The 20,421-nt window shown below is 42.0% G+C and overlaps 2 protein-coding genes across 2 annotated transcripts in view; one reads left to right on the plus strand and one right to left on the minus strand.

Annotated features, from left to right (window-relative positions):
* HDGFL3 (HDGF like 3) overlaps positions 1-20,421 on the plus strand; it is a 79,818-nt gene that overhangs the window by 54,872 nt on the left and 4,525 nt on the right. Inside the window, exons 3-5 of the mRNA XM_032392140.1 lie at positions 2,897-3,035; positions 3,373-3,531; positions 7,477-7,623. Of these exons, the coding sequence (XP_032248031.1) occupies positions 2,897-3,035; positions 3,373-3,531; positions 7,477-7,623 (445 nt within the window). The remainder of the gene's footprint in view (positions 1-2,896; positions 3,036-3,372; positions 3,532-7,476; positions 7,624-20,421) is intronic.
* Positions 14,849-20,421, minus strand: part of TM6SF1 (transmembrane 6 superfamily member 1) — a 35,693-nt gene continuing 30,120 nt past the window's right edge. Inside the window, exon 11 of the mRNA XM_032392137.1 lies at positions 14,849-19,706. Coding sequence (XP_032248028.1) covers positions 19,654-19,706 — 53 coding nt within the window. The 3' untranslated portion in view covers positions 14,849-19,653. The remainder of the gene's footprint in view (positions 19,707-20,421) is intronic.

The following is a 20,421-nucleotide window of genomic DNA, read 5'->3' on the forward strand; positions in this document are numbered from 1 at the left end:
CTAATGCCCAGACAGATAGGTCATTGGAGCCCCCAAATTCTTCTGCTCCATATTACCACCCCAGCGGTTTTAGCCTGGACACTTTTCAAGCCAGCCTTGGCCAGGAGAAAAAAAAATAATATCCTTAGAGCATGGAGCTTTGAACAATTTTATTTCCTGGCCTACACTTTAAGATTTGTGAAACATGCAGGAAAGTTAACCAATTGGGAGGAAATTTGGTTTGAGGAAATATCTTTCTATAATCTAGGAAAGAACAAGGTTGTGTATCAAAAATACGTTGTTTTAGAACAGTACCTTCAGGGCTCTTGTTTCTGGCAGCGGCTGCCATGGCCATTTGAACCATTAACCCTGCCTCAGTAAGTACAGGCAAGCTCTGGCTAGCAGCAGTAACTGGTGGGAACCTCAGCAGCTTAGCCCATAGTTAATTCCTACACGCAGAGTCCAATGCTGGAGAAAGGTCAAAAACCATAGTCTAATACCGCGTGACAAACTTTTCGAAAAGTAAAATGGACATACCCAAAGTCCATTTCTTTCTCATGTTCCATTTGTCATGCAAGACAGTGACATGCCTTTGATTAAAATGTCCAGTAACCTAATAAATTATGTCTGGATTCAATGAGAGAATCATGTTGACCAAGCAATTAAAGGTCAAGGGAGTTTTGGTGGTTGGGCTCAGAAAGCTTCCGCAGGTATTTTTATCAACTTGAAGTTTTTGATCAGCTAGGCAATGAGGAATCAGTACTAAGACCCAGTCAGAAAATGGAATTTAAATATATATGTGTGTGTGTATATATATATAAGTACATATGTATAAAAATATATATATTTTGGTGGGAAGCAAAATTTATTGAGCAATAGCATCAAGCGATAGTACAAAGCTCCTGAAGAGGGAGGGGACCCGAGAGGGTTGCCCGGAAAATGGAATTTATGAAGATTAACAGTAAACTGTTACCTCACAGTCCCAGAGCTTTTATATCTCCAGCTCAGACCTTTCCCCTGAGTTCCAGAATTACCTCTCCAACTGCCTGCTTGACCTCCTCACTTGGATGTCAAACCAGGGTTTCAAACTTAACATCTCAAACTGAGCTTTTCACCTTCAAGTCTGGTTCTCTCAAAAATCTTTCAATTCAGTAAGTGCCACCTCTGTTCTTCTCATTTCTCAGCCTGACACCTTGGAGACAGCCTCACCTCCTTCCTTTCTCCCACACGCCATCTCCAGCCCATTGACAGTCACGTCGGCTCTTTCTTGAGCGTGAATTCAGAATCCAGCAGCCCCTCACCCACTGCACCGCGCACACCCTGGCCCGAGTCACCACCATCCCTGTGGTGGGCTGATTTGTCTCCCTGCTTCTACCCTGGTGCCTACTTCCTCAGTCTGTTTCCAGCACAGCAGCTAGAAGGATCCTGTTAAACACAGATTGTCACTTCTCTTCTCAAACCTTTCATGGTTGCCCGTCTGTCTCTGAGCCTCAGTAGCGACCTTCAAGGCCCCACATAATCTGCACCTCCCGGTCCCCTCTCTGACCTTCTCTCATCCTGCTCTCACTCCAGGCACGCTGGCCTCTTCGTTTCTTCAACACGGCAGGCACCCCACCTTGGGGCCTGTTGTACTCGCTCTTCCCTGGGTCTGCTGCCCTCTCCCCCCGGAGACTGTGTGGTCTGCTTCCTCACCTCCTGTGCTGTTTGATGCTCCCCTCTCAGGGAGGCCTTCCATGATCAGTAGATCTTAAATAACCAGATCCACCCCTTCTCTGCTTTATTTATGTTAGCACACAGTACTGTGTTTTTTCTTCTCTGTGTTTGTCCAAACCCTACTCGCACTCCTAGAATGTGTGCTCCATGAGGGTAGAGAGAGTCGTCCGTGGGTTCCCTACAGAATTCGCAACACCTCAGCAGTGCCTGACACGTTATAGATGTTCAGTCAGATTTGTCAGATGGAAGGATCTGTGACTCTTAGTTTGAAATGTGAGCTTCTTGGGTGTCAGCCAGGGTGTGGGCCTCTACCATCTCCTTCACCAGGTTAGTATGTTATAGGTGATAATGCTGAAGAGACTCTAGTTTGAATGCTCAGATCTTTTAGCCAGTCCCAGGATTTACTCGAACTCATTTCCTTTTTCTGGTTATGATTAAATTAGGATAAAGTTTAAATTGCATAACATTCTATTTGCTATATCTGATTTTTTTCTTATTTGTGCCTCATTAATCACTAATATGATTTTTTAATTTATAGAAATAATAGTGAATAAATATACTAATGTGATAGAGTTAAAATCACTTTTGTAATCCAGTGTTTATATTTTTACTGTAAATCTCACAAAACCTTACCAATGGAAGGTTAACATAAGTAAGTCTTAGTTTAAGATGATGATTTAAGTGGTCAACGTTTGGACATCTTTAACACTATGTGTGTAATTAAAAGTCAGTTTTAAAACAAAGAAATAAATTGGTAATTTAAAAGTAAAATAAAAGTACCGCAGTCTAGAGTTGCTGGCTTACATAGCCAGCGATCCAGTTTTCCTGCCTAGAAGCATATGTATAAACCTTTTTAAAGATTTTATTAGAGAGCAAGCGAGAGTACAAGCGGGGAGTGTCAGAGAGAGAGAGAGAGGGAGAGGAAGAAGCAGACTCCCCGCTGACTGCATGAGCCCAACGGGGCTCCATCCCCGGACCCTGAGATCATGACTTGAGCCAAAGTCAGACGTTTCACCGACTGAGCCACGCAGGCGCTCCATATATATGTAAACTATTTTATGATATGTGCCCAACTCAGAGGGTTTATATATACTTTCAGTTTGTTTACTAAAATATGCTGTGATACTTTAGTTGATATTGATATTAAAAATAGCTTATATTTGAAGGTCAAAGTGTCAATTCTATTTCTAATATATCTCTGCAGTGCATTTTTAGGTCCGAAAGACCTTTTTCCATATAAGGAATACAAAGACAAGTTTGGAAAGTCAAACAAACGGAAAGGATTTAATGAAGGATTGTGGGAAATAGAGAATAACCCGGGAGTGAAGTTTACTGGGTACCAGGTAATGGTTTGCTTCATTGTTAGATCTCAATTCTTTGGTTTTTAACTCTCTTTGGGGTCTTTCTTACATGTCCTTTGTACTAGTAGTTACCCTCCATCTATTTGAAATCAGAATTCTTTTTAACTCCAGTAACATTTTGGATTAAATGTAATTCTGTTACTCAAGAGGGTTCAAATCAAGTGGTCACTGGAAAATTGAAGTTGACAGTCCTTTATTTTGAAAATTTTAAGAGTAAGCTGAACCCTTTCAGATTAAAATAGAATGATTCTTTTCACAGTCTGTATTCTTTGCTATGTTTTTCAAAAATGTAATTAGCCAATATCTTGCTATTTCCTAGGCAATTCAGCAGCAGAGCTCCTCAGAAACTGAGGGAGAAGGTGGGAATACTGCAGATGCAAGCAGTGAGGAGGAAGGGGATAGAGTAGAAGAAGATGGAAAAGGCAAAAGAAAGAATGAAAAAGCGGGCTCAAAACGGAAAAAGTCCTACACTTCAAAGGTGACTGAGAACCTTTTCCATTGTTATTAATGTTATGTGCATGTTCATTAAGGTTTTAGATTATTCTTAATTCATTCCTTGGGCACACAGAAGTATCCTAGCTCTGTGGACCTCTGCCTCTAGAGACCGTAAGATAGCCAAGGAGAATAGGACAGGTAACCTTAGATGTGAGGGCATCTTCAGAGCTGATCTGGCACTGAAAATACCACTTCTCAGTTGGAGAAGGACTGTTCTTTCATCAAGGGTACAAGAGTAGGTATGCCTCCTACAAGAACCTCCAAATGAGCTCTGAAGAATTTAGGAATATAGGAGACTCAGTACCATTCAGGACAAGTCTATGTAAATAGATGTACTCTTAATCTGTCTTTCTGCTTTAAAGACTGTGCGAATAATAAATATAAATTATGAGGGGGCTCTGAAGGCAATGAGTGGGAAGAGCATGTGGTTCAGATAGGGTGGCCAGGCTTTTCTGAAGAGGCAAAGTTTATACCGAGGGCTGAAGAAAGAGCAGAGGAGGAGGGCTGGGTGGGGCAGAGCAGCCAAGATCCGAGGCAGAAAGGGTCTGGCATGTCCTGAATTGAAAGAAGACAAGCATTGTTGGGGATCATGACCAAAAGGGAGAGGCAGACAAAGGCTCAGTGATGGAGACTTGGGTGCCACATTAAGGAATTTGGATTTATTCCCAGTGTGTTGGTAATTTATTGAAGGCTTTAAACAGAGGAGTGACATGATCCTAGATTTACACATTGAAAGTCTAGGTTTTTCATACAGTAATTCAGACATGCAGTTGAACAGACTATGAGATTGTGAAAATTGTTCACCTTTAGAAAGATAGGCAAGATAAATAGATCTTTGAAGACCAGAGATTGGTACAGGTTTCACTATAATTGGTCTGTCACATGATTGAATACTTGGATAAATTACTTCCCTTTAGATTCTGGTATTTAGTGGCTGGACAGACTTAGGCAACTCCTTAAAAACCAAGCACCAGGAGTTGATTGGATTATCCGCATTTTATTTTACGATCTATAAAATCCACCCAACTAGCACACAGGTGAAATTGTATGATTACACATTACTTCCTGTGCACCCAATGAAAAACACGGTATCTGCCTTGGATGGGGATAAAGTTTGCAAATCACAACAAAATAATTGGAATTTTCGTCGTCAGACTGTATCTTCCAATGCATTTTTTTAAGCTGAATTTTTTTTTTAGTATTTTGGATTTCATTTAAATACCCAATTCAGTTGATATTTTTAATTTATGATTTCCTGCTGAGCTGTATGATGTGTTGTACCCTTCTCAATTACCTGAGCTTCCTGAGGTATCTGAGGCATTTGATCGTGTGGATGTGCAGCTTTTCAACGTCAGTATTTCCTCGCTTGTTGTGAAGACCAGAAGTCAGGGGGCTCAGACCTGATGTGGATATATAATTTAAAGCAGTGAAGGGGTAAAGACAAACTTTACTTACTAAGGTTTATCTATTTTAGATTAAGGGATCATCTTTTTTTTTCTTCTTTTCCTTCAAGATCACAACTTCCATGATCGCTTAAGAACCATGATTTTTAAATTTCTTTGACTTTTTACTGTTTTATTTATTGTCAAGACAAATTATGCACAAACACAAAAACTTTGGAAACGCATAAATGATTTTTTTTTTAAAAGGTTCCATTTATTTATTTGACAGAGAGAGAGATAGCGAGAGCAGGAACACAAGCAGGGGGAGTGGGAGAGGGAGAAGCAGGCCTCCCACTGAGCAGGGAGCCCGATGCGGGGCTCGATCCCAGGACCCTGGGATCATGACCTGAGCCGAAGGCAGACGCTTAACAACTGAGCCACCCAGGCGCCCCATGCATAAATGATTTTTAATTTTTAATATTGACTGAGAAACTTAGCACAGTGGTTCTCAAACTTACATACGCATCAGAGAGCTTGTTAAAACACACATCGCTAAGCCTCACCACCTGAATTTCTGTTTGAGTAGGCCTTGGGTGTGGGGTCCGAGAATTAAATTTTCAGGTAAGGTTGATGCTGTTGATCTGGGAACCACATGTAGAGAAGCACTTTCTTGACATAATCTCCTTTCTCCTTGGCTTCCCAAATGTTTCCTTTTTGTTGAATATGGTGATCTTTCTTTACACCTATTTCTTAAGGTTTTGAATAATCTTCCTTTGCCACTGAAAACCAATGGTTCACAAACTTTTGACTACATCTCAGTCAAAAAGCAGATTTGAAGGAAGTTATGTGTATATCTCTTTGGCAGTAAGTATATGGATGATTCATATCTGAGCCATAACAGATACTGGAAAATTACAGGTCAGAATATTTTGCACGCACGTTACTTACCGTATAAAGTAGGGCAAACCAGAGAGCCTCACAACACAGTAAACTGGTGATGATGCTAAACCACTAGTCATCTTAGTTAAAAAAAACAAAGGTGGCAACAATTAGACACACAACCAATTCAAGACTACAGTGCTGAAACAGATGGAGGGTCCTTTTCCAGAATTACAAGAATTGTCGTGATCTTGAGTTTGCAGCACAGTAAGAGCTTTGCGGGGTAACCAAATCTCGCTGGGCAGCCAGATTTCTTTAAGTACTGAATGTGACTCTTGAGCAGAACTTCACTAGTGCCCTAATTCTGGTCCACGTGCCAGACTATGGTACTTACAGATACGTCACTCTGGGGTTGCTCGTTAGGATCCTTGGTGAGCATTGTGAACTTTAGGGAGTTGTGTATTATTACCTCTAAGAACTGTAGGCCAGAGACTATTATTTGAGAAATACTACATAAAGCATTTACTACATTTCAATAATTATACTGTATTTACTAGAAAAACAAAAAGTAGTGTGTTTTTTGTATTGTCATACTTGATGTTAGCTTTAACTGTAGACATTCCACATTTGGATGATTAAATCTCTGCTTTTCCATCCTGTAAAAAGTAAAGATGACCTCATTTTTTAAACTGACATTTTGAGCTTGGTTGGTGGTTTCAGTTAAGTAAAACAGAAGCAATGTAATTACATGCTCTGTCACATAGCTAGAAGATATTTTCTCTTTGCAAGTTGTATTTAAAATATTGATTGTCTGAGGAAGCTCCAGTTTGCTAATTCATTTCTGGAAGACCAAAAGTGACATGGCTAAATCAGTTTTGCCTCAGCTCTTATTTGCCATGTGCTTAAAGATTCTTAAAATTCCTGAGAGGACATGTTAGTGAAATGGTACATTTTACTTTCTTTTTTAAAGGTGCACAGCAGGGCCGGCTTTTGATCATTTTAATGCTGTTCTGCAAAACAACTCTGGCTGTAAACTAGAACTCTGTTTTCATCTTCCCTAGAGTTCATCTTGATTTCAAAGGCAAGGTGATAAGAAAAAAGGGCTGGTTCCCTCGGGCCCTTCAAAAACCATCCGTAATTTAAAAGATTAAAGTTCGTTTCTATCACATGGTGATATAAATGTTGTCTGCTCTTAACCAAAGAGCTTCAACAGGTACCTTAACATGAATATTCATCTGTTATCTTAGATAATTCACCTCACTCTCTGGACCTGAGTTTCTACCGTGAGATGCTGGGGAAGCCTTGTAGCTCTGTAGCCTCCTAAGGTGGTGCCGTGCTGTCCACCCAGCTATCATTCCCCCGTTGGCAGTGCTCTGGGGACATGACTCTTTCTTTTCTGCTTTTAACATTGTGCTGCTGGAAAGAACGAACAGGTCATCGAGTACACCTGTACCTCCTTTTCCAGCTGGTTACACTGAGGCCCAGTGAGGTGGCTCGGTCTGTCCCAGGTCACCTGGCCCAGCCTCCGCACACCGCCCCGTTGTACTGGTCTGTCCTCGGCGAGCCCCATGACTGGACGTAGGTCAACCACTTCTGCGTTTCTTACTTACACTTGTGCATTGGAGTTGTACTCTTGACTATAATTTTTAACTTGTCCGAACGTTTAGAAATCCTCTAAACAGTCCCGGAAATCTCCAGGAGATGAAGATGACAAGGACTGCAAAGAAGAGGAAAACAAAAGCAGCTCTGAGGGCGGAGACGCTGGCAACGACACACGGAACACGACTTCAGACTTGCAGAAGACCAGTGAAGGGGTAAGGACGGCGTGCGGTCACACTCACCTTCTAACCTGGAAGCCGTGGCGCTTCCGAGCCAGCGCCAGTAAACCCTGTCCCAGCACACGGAGGGAGGCTCGCAGCCTCATGGGAGGGCCCACACGGCGCCCGGGTGAATGATCGGCTGCCCAGGGTCCGAGAACGCAAGAGAAACGGGGGGCAGTGCACCTGCCTCTCAGTTTGGACTCTAGCAACGGGTCTCTTCTTTTTTATTTTTTTTTATTATTATGTTATGTTAATCACCATACATTACATCATTAGTTTTTGATGTAGTGTTCCATGATTCATTGCGTATAACACCCAGTGCTCCATTCAATAGGTGCCCTCTTGAATACCCATCACCGGGCTAACCCATCCCCCCACCCCCCTCCCCTGGCCTCTTCTTTTTTAAACGGACTGCAGCAACTTGACAGTCTTTTAAAAAGGAAGGTGTGAAATACTGAAATTATGAAATGCCATCTCAAAATTTTACAGTTGTATTTCTTTTATTATAAGACGGCACGTTCAAAGTAGGGGATTTCATACTGCAGCTTCTTTCCTAGAAGCAGTTTGTACTTTAATGTACCCACGGGGACTTTAAACATTTAGGTATTCCAACAATACGTGAAGACTGGTATTTAAAGTACAGAAGGGGAAGACTTGTCCACTTGGAATTTTGTTAACTCTATTTTAAAGTGTAGTGGACATACAATATTGTATGACTTTCTGGTGCACAACAGTGAGTCCGTATCTATAGACATTACAAATGTTCACTGTGATAGTCTGGTTCCAGTCCATCATCATACACAGTTACTCCGATATTATTGTCTCTATTCCCTATGCTGGACTTTGCATCCCTGTGACTGACTTGTATAACTGGAAGTTTGTACCTCTCAGTCCTCTTCACCTAGTTCACCCACCTCGCCCACTCCTCAACCCCTCCCTCTGGTGGTAACCAAAGTCTGTCTCCTATATCTGGGACTCTGTGTTTTGTTTTGTTTTGTTTGTTTTGGTTTGGTTTTTAGATTCCACGTACAAATGAAATCATATGGTATTTGTCTTTCTGTTTGACTTGTTTCACTTACCATAATACCGTCTAGGTCCATTCATGTTGTCACAGATGGTGAGATCTCATTCTTTTTTACAGCTGAGTAATATTCTATTGTACATATACACCACATCTTTATTCATTCATCTATCAATGGATACTTGGGCTGCTTCCATACCTTGGCTGTTGTAAATAATGCAGTGAACATAGGGATGCATGTATCTCTTTAAATTGGTGTTTTCATTTTCTTCAGATAAATACCCAGAAGTGGAATTGCCACTATTTCTAACTTTTTAAGGGCCCTCCATACTATTTTCCACAGTGGCTGCACCAGTTTATAAACATTCCCACCAACAGTGCACAACAGTTTCCTTTTTTCCACATCCTTGCCAACACTTGTTACTTCTTACCTTTTTGATTCTAGCCATTCTGACAGGTCCGCAGTGATATCTCACTGTGGTTTTGATACGCATTTCCCTGATGATGAGAGGTGTTGAGCATTTTTTTCATGCGTCTGTTGGCCATCTGGATGTCTTTGATCTTAACTTTTGTTAACCTCTGTTAACTTAAAAGTGTTCTTGAAGGCACATTTTGCCCCTGGGCATTTTCTGTTAGTCTTTTCTCTATGAAGACTAATTGGATAGTGGCAAATCATTTTGAAACAGTAATCCACGAAATACATTATTATTATTCTTCTTTGAGATTCTGGTTTCAGCTGAGTGCTTGACTATTCTTGTCAGTACTGTTTACCTCTCAACTCCTCCTTCATGCACTTATCCAAAATTACTCCCCATTTATGATTCTGATTGTTCCCTTATCCCTCTTAGCCACTCAGCTTTACTCTGTCCTCTACGTGTCGTTCTTCTCTTGACCTCTTTCCAGTAAAGAGTCCTCTATCGTTAACCTTTGCTGGTAGTCCTCCTGGGAACAGTCCTGTTAACAGTCACCAAAGGCTTGAGTACCTGACTCGTTTGATTTTCTTTTTATCCCACCTGCTGTCTTCATGCCAGCTGGCTTCAGTGTGCATACAGCAAAACTCTCACAACTTGTCTCCCTTTATGACTCCCTTCTGTCTGCCTTTCTGTGACAGAGGAAGAGGTGGTCTACACCCGTACTGCTCAGAGTGTGATCTGTGGGCAAGTAGCATCAGTATCACCTGCAAGCTTGTTAGAGATGTAGAATCCTAGGCCGGACTGCAGACCTTCGAATCACAGTCATTTTAACTAACCCCCCCTCCCCCAGGTCACTCATATGCATATTAAAGTCTGAGAAGCATTATTCTGCACCTTTCTGTTACCAGGGTCCAGAGTATCGTCTCCTCCTCCTTCCTCCAAGGCCTCACCCAGTCAGTGGTCACCTGTCATCCTCTACCTTTATCTTCTTTTCCCTCTGCCTAGAAATAGTGTCAGGCCTCCCTTCCCCCCACATATCCCACTCTTTTCACTTTTCTCTTCATCTCTAAACTTCCTGAAAGAGTTCTCTTTCCTCCAGTGTCCATTCCCTCACCTCCTCATGCCTTCCTCCATTGCACTCTCGTTGCTTCTTCACCATTTCACAGAAGCTGCTCTTGTAAAGGTCCGTGGCGATCCTCTTATTGCCAAATCCAGGGTTGTCTTTAGTCTTTATTTTACCTGTGCAGCATTTAATGCCACTAGCCACCTTCTCTCCTGACTTTGCCTCCAGGTCACCAGTCTCTTCTGCTTCTGCATCCAGTTCCTTCTCAGTCTCTTTCTAGAGCTCCTTCCTTCCATCTGTCTTGGCATACTACTATTCTGAAAGCTTTCCCTGTGTCCATCTTATCCACTCTCATGGTTTCAACTATTAATATATTCCTGATGACTTCCAACTCTGTATCTCCTGCATTGTAGACCCATTTTTCTAATGGTTAATGAAACCATTTCAACTCAGATAACCTTGAACGCACTTGAGAAGAGTTGCTGTTAGAAGTAAGCAACAGCTGCAGACTCGGAGTGAAGGCTAACATCTTTACTGTGTGCCGCGTACTGTGCTAAATGCTGTCTGTGCATTGTCTCATTTAATCCCCACGCAACTCCCAAGACATAGGTGGAGGTGTTCTCTCCATTTTGTACCTGGGGAAACTGCGGCTGGAAAGATTGGCCCAGGGTCACATAGCTGGTAAGAGCCTGAATGTAAAGCAGGAGCCTGAGAGCCATTCATGTATTCATTCAGTCATTCTTTAAGGTGAAGTATAGTTGACACACAATGTTGTGTTAGTTTCGAGTGTACAACATAGTGATTTGACAAGTCTGTACTTACGCTGTGCTCACCACACGTGTACCCACTGCCTGTCACCACACAGCACTATTACAACGCCATTCACTACATTCCCTGCTGTGCCTTGTCCCATGACTTATTCATCCCATGCCTGGAAGCCTGGACCTCCCACTCCCTTCACCCATTTTGCCCGTCCCCTGACTCCCCTCCCTTCCGGCAACCATCAGTTTGTTCTCCGTATTTATGGGTCTGATTCTGTTTAGATTCCACATATAAGTGAAATCAATGGTATTTGCCTGACTTAATTCACTTAGCATAAAACTCACTAGATCCATCCATGTTGTCACAGATGGCAAGATCTATTCTTTTTATGGCGTAATATTCCACTGTGTGTGTGTGTGTGTAATATCTTCTTTATCTATTCATCTATCAGGATGGACGCTGAGTTTGCTTCCACAGCTTGGCTAATATAAATAATGCTGCAGTATACACAAGAGTGCATATATCTTTTTTTTTTTTTTAAGATTTATTTAGTTTAGAGAGAGAGCACATGCGAGTGGTGGAGGGGGGTGTGCAGAAGGAGAGGGTGAGAGAGAATCTTCAAACAGACTTTCCCTGCCCAGTGCAGAGCCTGCTGTGGGGCTCAGTACCAGGACCTGAGATCATGACCTGAGTCGAAATCAGGAGTTGGCCACTTAACCGACTGAGCCACCCAGACGCCCCCATATATCTTTTTGAATTAGTGTTTTCATTTTCTCTGGGTAAATACGCAGTAGTGGAATTACTGTATCATATGGTTTTTTTTTTTTTTTTTTAAAGATTTTATTTATTTTTTTGAGAGAGAGAGAATGAGAGACAGAGAGCATGAGAGGGAGGAGGGTCAGAGGGAGAAGCAGACTCCCTGCTGAGCAGGGAGCCCGATGCGGGACTTGATCCCAGGACTCCAGGATCATGACCTGAGCCGAAGGCAGTCGCTTAACCAACTGAGCCACCCAGGTAGTTCTACTGTTAATTTTTTGAGGAACCTCCATACTGTTTTCCACAGTGGCTGCACCAATTTACATTCCCACCAACAGTGCACGAGGGTTCCTTTTTCTCCACATTTTCGCCAACACCTGTTTTTTCTTGTCCTTTTGATATTGGCCATTCTGACCAGTCTGAGGTTATCTTATTGTGGTTTTGATTTGCATTTCCCTGATGACTAGTGATATTGAACATTTTTTCATGTTCAGGTCCTCTGCCCATTTTTTAATAGGAGTATTTGGTTTTTTTGGTTGAGTTGTAGGCGTTCTATATACATGTCGGATATTAACCCCTTATCACATATATCATTTGCAGATATCTTCTCCCATCCCATAGGTTGCCTTCTTATTTTAATGAGGTGTCAATAGTTTATTTTTGCTTTTGTTTCCTTTTCCTAAGGAGACACATCTAGAAAAATGTTGCTAAACCTGATGTCCAAGATGACTGCCTATGTTTTCTTTTAGGAGTTTTATGGTTTCAGGTCTCACATTTAGGTCTTTAATCCATTTTGAGTTTATTTTTGTGTATAGTATAAGAATGTGGTCCACTTTCATTCTTTTGCATGTAGCTGTTTTCCAGCAACATTTATTAAGACTGTCTTTTCCCCCATTGTATATTCATGCCTCCTTTGTCAAAGATTAATTGACCATGTAACTATGGGTTGATTTTTGGGCTTTCTATTCTGTTCCATTGATGTATGTATGTATGTATGTATGTATGTATGTGTGTGTGTGTGTGTATCTTTTTGTGCCAGTACCATACTTTGATTAATGTAGCTTTGTAGTATATCTTGAAGTCTGGGATTGTGATACCTCCAGCTTTGTTCTTCTTTCTCAAGATTGCTTTGGCTATTCAGGATCTTTTGTGGTTCCATACACATGTTAATATTTATTTGTTCTAGTTCTGTGAAGAATGCTTTGGTATTTGATAGGGATTGCCTTGCATCTGTGGATTGCTCTGGATAGTGTGGACATTTTGAGAATATTTGTTCTTCCAATCTGTGAGCATGGAATATCTTTCCATTGGTGTCATCTTCAATTTCTTTCATCAGTGATTTATTGTTTTCAGAGTATAGGTCTGTCACGAACTTGGTTAGGTTTATTCCTAGGTATTCTTTTTTATTCCTTCTGGTGTAATTATAAATGGGATTGTTTTCTAAATTTCTTTCTGCTACTTCATCATTAGTATGTAGAAACAACGGATTTCTGTATATTAATTTTGTATCTTACAACTTCCTGAATTCATTTATTCTAACAGTTTTTTGGTGGAATCCTTAGGGTTTTCTATCTGTTATATCATGTCATCTGCAGATAGTGACCGATTTACTTCTTCCTTACCAGTTTGGATGCCTTTTTTTTCTTGTCCAATTGCTATGGCTAGGACATCAGTACTACATTGAGTAAAAATGACGAGAATGGACATCCTTGTCTTATTCCTGATCTTAGAGGAACAGCTCTCAGTTTTTCACCATTGGGTTTTAATAAGCTGTGGGTTTTTCATATATGGTCTTTATTATATTGAGGTATATTCTCTCTAGACCCACTCTATTGAAAGTCAGATCCTTTTATTTTTAACCCATTTTTTTTTTAAGATTTTATTTATTTGAGACAAAGACAGAGCATGAGCAGGGGGAGAGTCAGAGGGAGAGGGAGAAGCAGACTCCCCGCCAAGGCGGGAGCCTGACATGGGGCTTGATCCCAGGACCTGGAGATCATGACCTGACGAAGGCAGACATTTAACCACCCAGGCACCCCTTTAACCCATTTTTAACAATATATTTGTCATATACAAAAGAATATATATGTAATATAAATATAAAATAATAAACGTATTCTAAAGAATATCATTGACCCTACCACTCAACCCAAAAACTAAAACAGAACAATAACTTGCATCTAATTACATATTCTTCCCTTGTCCCATCTTCTTTCTACCCAGAGATAATCACTAGTGTATTACTTTGTTTCCTTTTCAAAATTTTAGTTCATATCTAACATACAGGTATATAATTAAATAATATATTGTTTAATTTTGTTCATTTTTGAGCTTTTTAAACAGCAGTGACATTCACTTACTAGTTTGCTTCCAGGAGTCCCTCACATGGTTGTGCACAGAGTAGCTTGTTAACTCTCCACTGCTATGTAAGACTCAGCCTTATGAATACACCACGCTTGATTCAGTCTCCTCTGGATGGGCATGTCGGTTGTTTCCAGCTTTTTGCAATTATGAACTGCATTGCTGTGAACATCCTCCTATTCACCTCTCCGTGCACATATGCAAGAGGTTCTTTAGGGTATGTACACGAGAACTGGCCATGCCAGCTCATAAGCTCATGGTTTCTAATTTCGTAAGAGAATGCTGAAGGACATCCCTAAGTATCTGGGCCAGTTCGCACTCCCACCGTCAGCGTACAGGTTTCCTGTGACTGACGTGTCATTGTCAGACTTTTTGCCTGTAATCATGAGTGTAAATTATAGTCTTAATTGCATTTCTTTGATTAATAGTGAGGTTGAGCTTCTTTTCACATGTTTATCTACTACCCATGTTTCTTCTGGGCATCTTCTTGATTTTGTATTTTTGCCCATTCTCCTATTGGATTATTTTTGGTTACTGATTTGTAGGACTCCTTTACATATTCTGGATTCTAACTAGTATGGTTGGTCATGTGCATTGTACATATCTTCTCCACATTTGTAGCTTGCCTGATTTTTTTATACCTTTTGGTGAACAGACTTTTCTGTTGTAATCAAATGTCTCAAACTTTTCTCATGGTTAGCATTTTTTTTTGATTATGTTATGTTAATCACCATACATTACATCATTAGTTTTTGATGTAGTGTTCCATGATTCATTATTTGCGTATAACACCCAGTGCTCCATGCAGAACGTGCCCTCTTTAATACCCATCACCAGGCTAACCCATCCTCCCACCCTATGGTTAGCATTCTTCTGTCTTGTTTAAGAAACCTATCCCTTTCCCAAGATCGGAAAGATACTCTCCTGCATTTCCTTTTGTTTTTAACATTTAATCCATCTGGAATTGATTTTGGGGTATAATATGTGGTAGGATCCTGTTACCTTTTTACCCACAGCATAACCATGGGAACGAGCACCATTTATTAAATTGTCCCTCTTTTCCTCTCTGACCTGCAGTGTCATCTGTCACAGCCATGGCTCGCTCTCTGGGTTCTCTGTTAATGTTCCTTTGGTCAGTACCATACTTTTATTAGTTACAGCAGCGTATAATGAGTCCCTATGCCTCGTAGGGCTAGTAGACAAATCTTAAACTTCTTTTCAGATACTTAATAGCCATGGTCCAAGATAGAAAGTCAAGAGGGGCTTTTTTTCTTGATGGCAGAATTTACAGCCCATGTGCTGGTAAGAATGATTCACATGAGGGATGATCACAAAATGATAATGTAGGAAAGAATTGCCAAAGCAGTGCTCTTCAGAAGACAAGGAGGCATAATATCTAGGGCACATCTGGAAGGGTTCCCTTGGTTCACCCGCTGAAGTGGGAGGGAAGGCAGGTAAGTGGGTAGTTAGGGTGAGAGCTTGCAAAAGTTCTCATCTGATTGCTTCTGTTTTCTTAGGAAGCGAGGTCAGCATTTGAGAGTGATAATGGGAAGAAGTGTTGGAAGTTTAGAGAGAGAGGAAATGGGGCAAAGTAGTCACTTAGAAGAAGAGAAGAGTGAGTAGACTTGGGAAATGAAGTGGGATGCCAGGCAGCAGTGAGGGCTCCCTTGCGGTTAGTGGTCATGATTTAAAGTGAGGACGGTTGTCAGGCTGGGTGTGTGACCCTCTCCAGGCGTATTCAACTGTGCAACTACAGAAAGTCTGGGAATTGAATGTAACTAGAAGTGGGGTTTGCCCGGAGTACAGGGAAGGGGGATAGAGGCAGGAAATGGATTTGGTGCAAGGAAGGGAGCAGTTACAGTGATGGATCATTGAACCCAAAATATGTTTGGAAGGAGGAGAAAAAAGGCATGAGGAAAGGAGTGGGTCAGAGGATTTTGAGGATCAAAGAATTACTGGAGGTGGCATCCTAGCTAAAGAGAGAGAGCTGGAGACAAGTGGTGATGGCAGAGCGGGACGTCTCATCAGATGATGGCAGAGTTGTGGTGGTTGCTGCTGTCCCGCGGGTGGTGTGGGTACCTGAGTGGGACATTTCACTGGGTGAGCACCGTCCATGGCACAGTTCCCCTGACGCCTGCCCGTCAAATACCAGACAGCCCCCAAGTTCTTATGACAGCCGAAAATGCTTCCATAACTTTGCCCCCAAAACAGTGACTTAAAACCATGTTTGCAAATGCACTTGTCCCCCCTCATCTGCAGGAGATACAGTCCCAGACCCCCCAGTAGATGCCTGAAACTGTGGGCAGTACGAACCCCGTTTATACTCTGTTTTCACCTGTATGTACGCACCTATGATACAGCTTAAGGGGTAAGTTAGGCACCGTAAGAGCTTAACAACAACAGCTCATAATAAAATAGAACAACTGTAACAGTATTCTGTAACAGAAGTTAAGTGAAAGTGACCTCTCTCAGAACACCTCAGTGTGCTGTGATTGAGGAAGGGCAGTGACAGAATGCCTATGAAGTGAGGGGAATGATGAAGCCCCTGTGACGTAGGCTACTGTCGACCTTCCGAGGGAGGAAAGTCAGAAGGAAGGTCATCTGCTTCCTGATCACAGTTGACCAAAGAAAGTGAAACCGCAGATCTGTGGGGGATTCCTGTACTCCCAGGGGTTGAGAAACACTTGCCTAAGAACTAGCCATGGGGGATGAGTGACTGAGGTAGGGTGGAGGACAAGATCTCTGGAGGAGAGAAAATCAAGGCACTGAGAGGTCAGAGTTTTGGAACGACAACCTACATGGAGAGACTTCCCAATGGTTATGATATTGAATGACAGTGTAACCCAGGGGGTCCGGAGGTGACTGCAGGCAAGAGGGGTGGAAGTTCACAGTACTGAGGTTCAAAGCTGGGAGGATTGGGTGGTCGGGCGAGAGCACAGAAGAGAGGAGGAACCGCTTAGAAACAGTGGTGACGATCAGGAAGGACACCTTCCCCACCTCTGGGCCGGTCGTACAAGGGCCGTGGCAGAGAAAAGAGCTACCACGTGAGGGCTGCAGGAGAAGCAACAGCACAATCCCCAGGGAGAACCAGGTTTCCGTTAGAACAAATTAGGGGGCAGAATATCCGGAAATGCAAGTTGGGAATATGGGAGATTTGCTAGTGGCTGACTGATTTCCAATGGGCCTAGTGGAGGAGATCAAGGAATCTGGGTGGGCGCAGGAGAGTTTAAGAGATGAGGTCAAAAACTAACATGGACAGAGCTGACTGGGGATGAGAGTCTAGGAAGTGACAGGTGCTCAGGAGCCCATCTGTGGTAACTGCAATAAGTAAAAGGCCATGAGGATAAAAGGTTTGATAGTCTCGAGGCAGATGGTGTTGAGGTTATAGGTATTGGTGAAGGAAGGAGAGAAGTTCTGACGAGGAACCCACCGAGTTCTGGGGTCCCCTTTACTTCCAGAGGCTCTCTGACAACATCTTCACTCCTGACAGTTCGAAGCATGAAGCAGAAAAAGGCAGGCTCCAGAACACTTGGCACTTCCCTTCTTGATTCACGGGGCTCTGAAGTAGAGGTTACTAACCTCTAGGACAGGAGCACCGTGCACTGACTGGCTTGGGTCTGCTGTATCATTTACTGCCATGAACAAATTACCTCCAGACATAGTGGCTTAAGATTGCATTTATCATCTGGCATTTCCCATGGATCAGGTGAAACTTGTTGAGTCCTCCATCTCTGGGTCTCTCCAAAGCTGCAATTAAGGTGTTAGCAGGGGCTCAAATCATTTTGAGGCTCAGCTGGGAGTTGGTCCTCTTCCAAGCTCACTCAGTAGTTGTCGGCAGGATTTAGTTCCTCACTAACTTTGGCCAGAGGCCCCCTAGGTTCCTTGACATGTGAGCCTCTCCCTAAGGCAGCTCCATCATGGCGGCTAGCTTCATCGGCAACGGAGAGCATGCTAGCAAGACCAAAGCCAGTCCTTCGTAATCTAATCTCTGATTCCCATCACTTTTTCCTCATCCTGTTCATTAGAAGCAAGTCAGAAGGTCCAGCCCACACTCAAGGGGAGAGGGCATTACACCAGGCTGTGAATACCAGGAGGCAGGGATCGCTGGAGACGTGTCAGAGAGTTGCCCATCCCTGAACCAACCGCTGATAACAGATCAAAACTGGCTTGGGCCAGCCAGCTTCTGCCCTCCCCTGGATCTGGAGTCAAGTCCCCACACCACAAGGCTGCACGTAATAGCAGGGAGGAGCAGAGGCCGCTGGGTTCGCTGTAACCGCTAAGCAGTGTCCACGCCCTTATTCTTCCAACACTGACCTATTTTCTTTCTGTAGTATGGGGGTGCATCCTTACGTCTCCCCATTGCCCTCAAGATCAAGTCCAGACTCCTTACTTCAGCATGCAGTGGCCTTTGAACTCTGACCCCAGTTTATCTGTCCAGCCTTACTTCTAACCATGTACTCTCTTATCTTCTAAGCCAGTGGTTCATCAAACTTTTTGGTCTCAGCACCCCTTTAATACTCTTATAAGTTATTGAGGGCCCCAAAGAGCTTTTGTTACACTATGGATATTTATTTAATTAGGAATAAAAACTAATTTTAAGATATTTATTAATTTGTTGTAAAATAGTACTCATTACTTAATATAAATAACACATTTTTATGAAAACTGCCTTTTTCAGGAAGTGCTTTGAGAAAAATGACATTGCTTTACATTTTTTTTTTAAAGTTTTTATTTAATTTTTTTTTAGCAACCTCTACTGTACCCAGCATGGGACTCGAGCTCACACACTACTGAAAGCCAGCCAGGCGCCCCACAATGTTTTGCATTTAAAAAATTTCTTTAATGTCTGGCTTAATAGAAGACATCAGGGCTCTCATATCTGCTTCTGTATTCAGTCTCTGGCGATATGTTGTTTGGTTGAGGTGTATGAAGAAAATGTGGCCTCACGTAGATATGTGGTTGGAAAGTGGAGATACAAGTATTTTAATAGTTTCTTCAGATTGTTGCGAATGTTCTTGGATACTGCACCAGCTCTGTGTAAGTGGTACTTTCTTAAAGGTTAGTTGCAATGTGCAATCTGAACTTTCTGGATTCTGGTAATAAAGTCTATTGGACTGTTGAATAGCTTCTACCCATTTGGAAAATAGTGGTTCCCTGAGTTATTTGGGTCTTCCAAATATTTCATTATAAAGTATTTTTAATCACATTTTTAAATATCAGGTATATCTTGTCAGAAAAATCCTTATTGGGAAGTCTTGATCATGGAGGATTAAGTTTTCCAGAATTCTGAGTTTCACTTAAAAGCTCCAACTTTGTCGTTGGCAACAAATACTGCCAGTTGTCTTCCTTGATGTAATAGGTTCACTTCACTTACTTTTGAGAAAGCGTCTGATAACCATAGTTTATCTGTCATCATTTTGTCAAGGGACAGTGGTGCTCCACGAAAAGATCCTATGACTTTTGTGCTCTGGGTATCGTTCAGCTTTGCGTCCACCCACAGCCTCTTCGTGTGCCTCACGCTCACGTGCCTCAGGGGAATCTGATGGCATTAGTCAGCCATCACCTGAGCCGAGGGCGGCCTGGCGCAGAGCATGGCCACCAGCACAGAGGAACCGCTGCTGGCCGCTTACTTGGAGGAGACTTCCAGGCTAGTAAATACTCGAGCGCCGTGTCCAGGATATGTACCAGCATGAATTCGCAGCTAGTTTTTGATGCAGAGATGCAAACAGAGTGGTGATGGTACGACAAGTTGAAAACATGGATTTATAATCCGCTTTTTATAAGCACCCATTTGACAACACCTTGCTGAAAGACCCAAAAACCCCAAGTCCTTAAAGTTGTGGTCACATTCTAGTACCGCCTTTACTTTGTTTGGAGCATTAATTCTATTCCGAGGCTGCTATGGGACCATCTGTCCCGAAAATGTTCTTCAATACCGTTTGAGTAGTTGTTACTATGAATGTTCTACCAATGTAAACACAGATTTTATTGCCTTTCACATTGATATTAATAAAAAGACGTTATTAAATAAATTTGTTAACAATTTTTCGTTGCTTTAAATGGGTGTCTTCCTCCTTCCCAAGGGAGGAAAATCCCCCAAGGTCTGTGAGTATAATCATATCTAGTATTTTTATGTGTTAATAAATAATTAAGAGTCACTAGTTACTGCATTTTGCAGGTTCACAGATTTTAAATGTGATTTTTATTTTTTTTTAATTGACTTTCTTATTCTGGTAGGAACAGAACAGGCTGTAAGAGAAATTTTCTGTATTTCTGCCATCTTGAGGTTTAGTAACTTTTCCTATTTGAAGTCCTGGAATTATTTATATATGGTATACTGTACACTATAGATTTGGACCATGTATGTGAGAACATACCCACGCGTGAGCACTCCTGAGCTCACAAGTAAGTTCATT

The sequence above is a fragment of the Phoca vitulina genome, unplaced genomic scaffold (assembly GCF_004348235.1).
Source record: "Phoca vitulina isolate PV1807 unplaced genomic scaffold, GSC_HSeal_1.0 scaffold65, whole genome shotgun sequence".
Taxonomy (NCBI): Eukaryota; Metazoa; Chordata; class Mammalia; order Carnivora; family Phocidae; genus Phoca; species Phoca vitulina.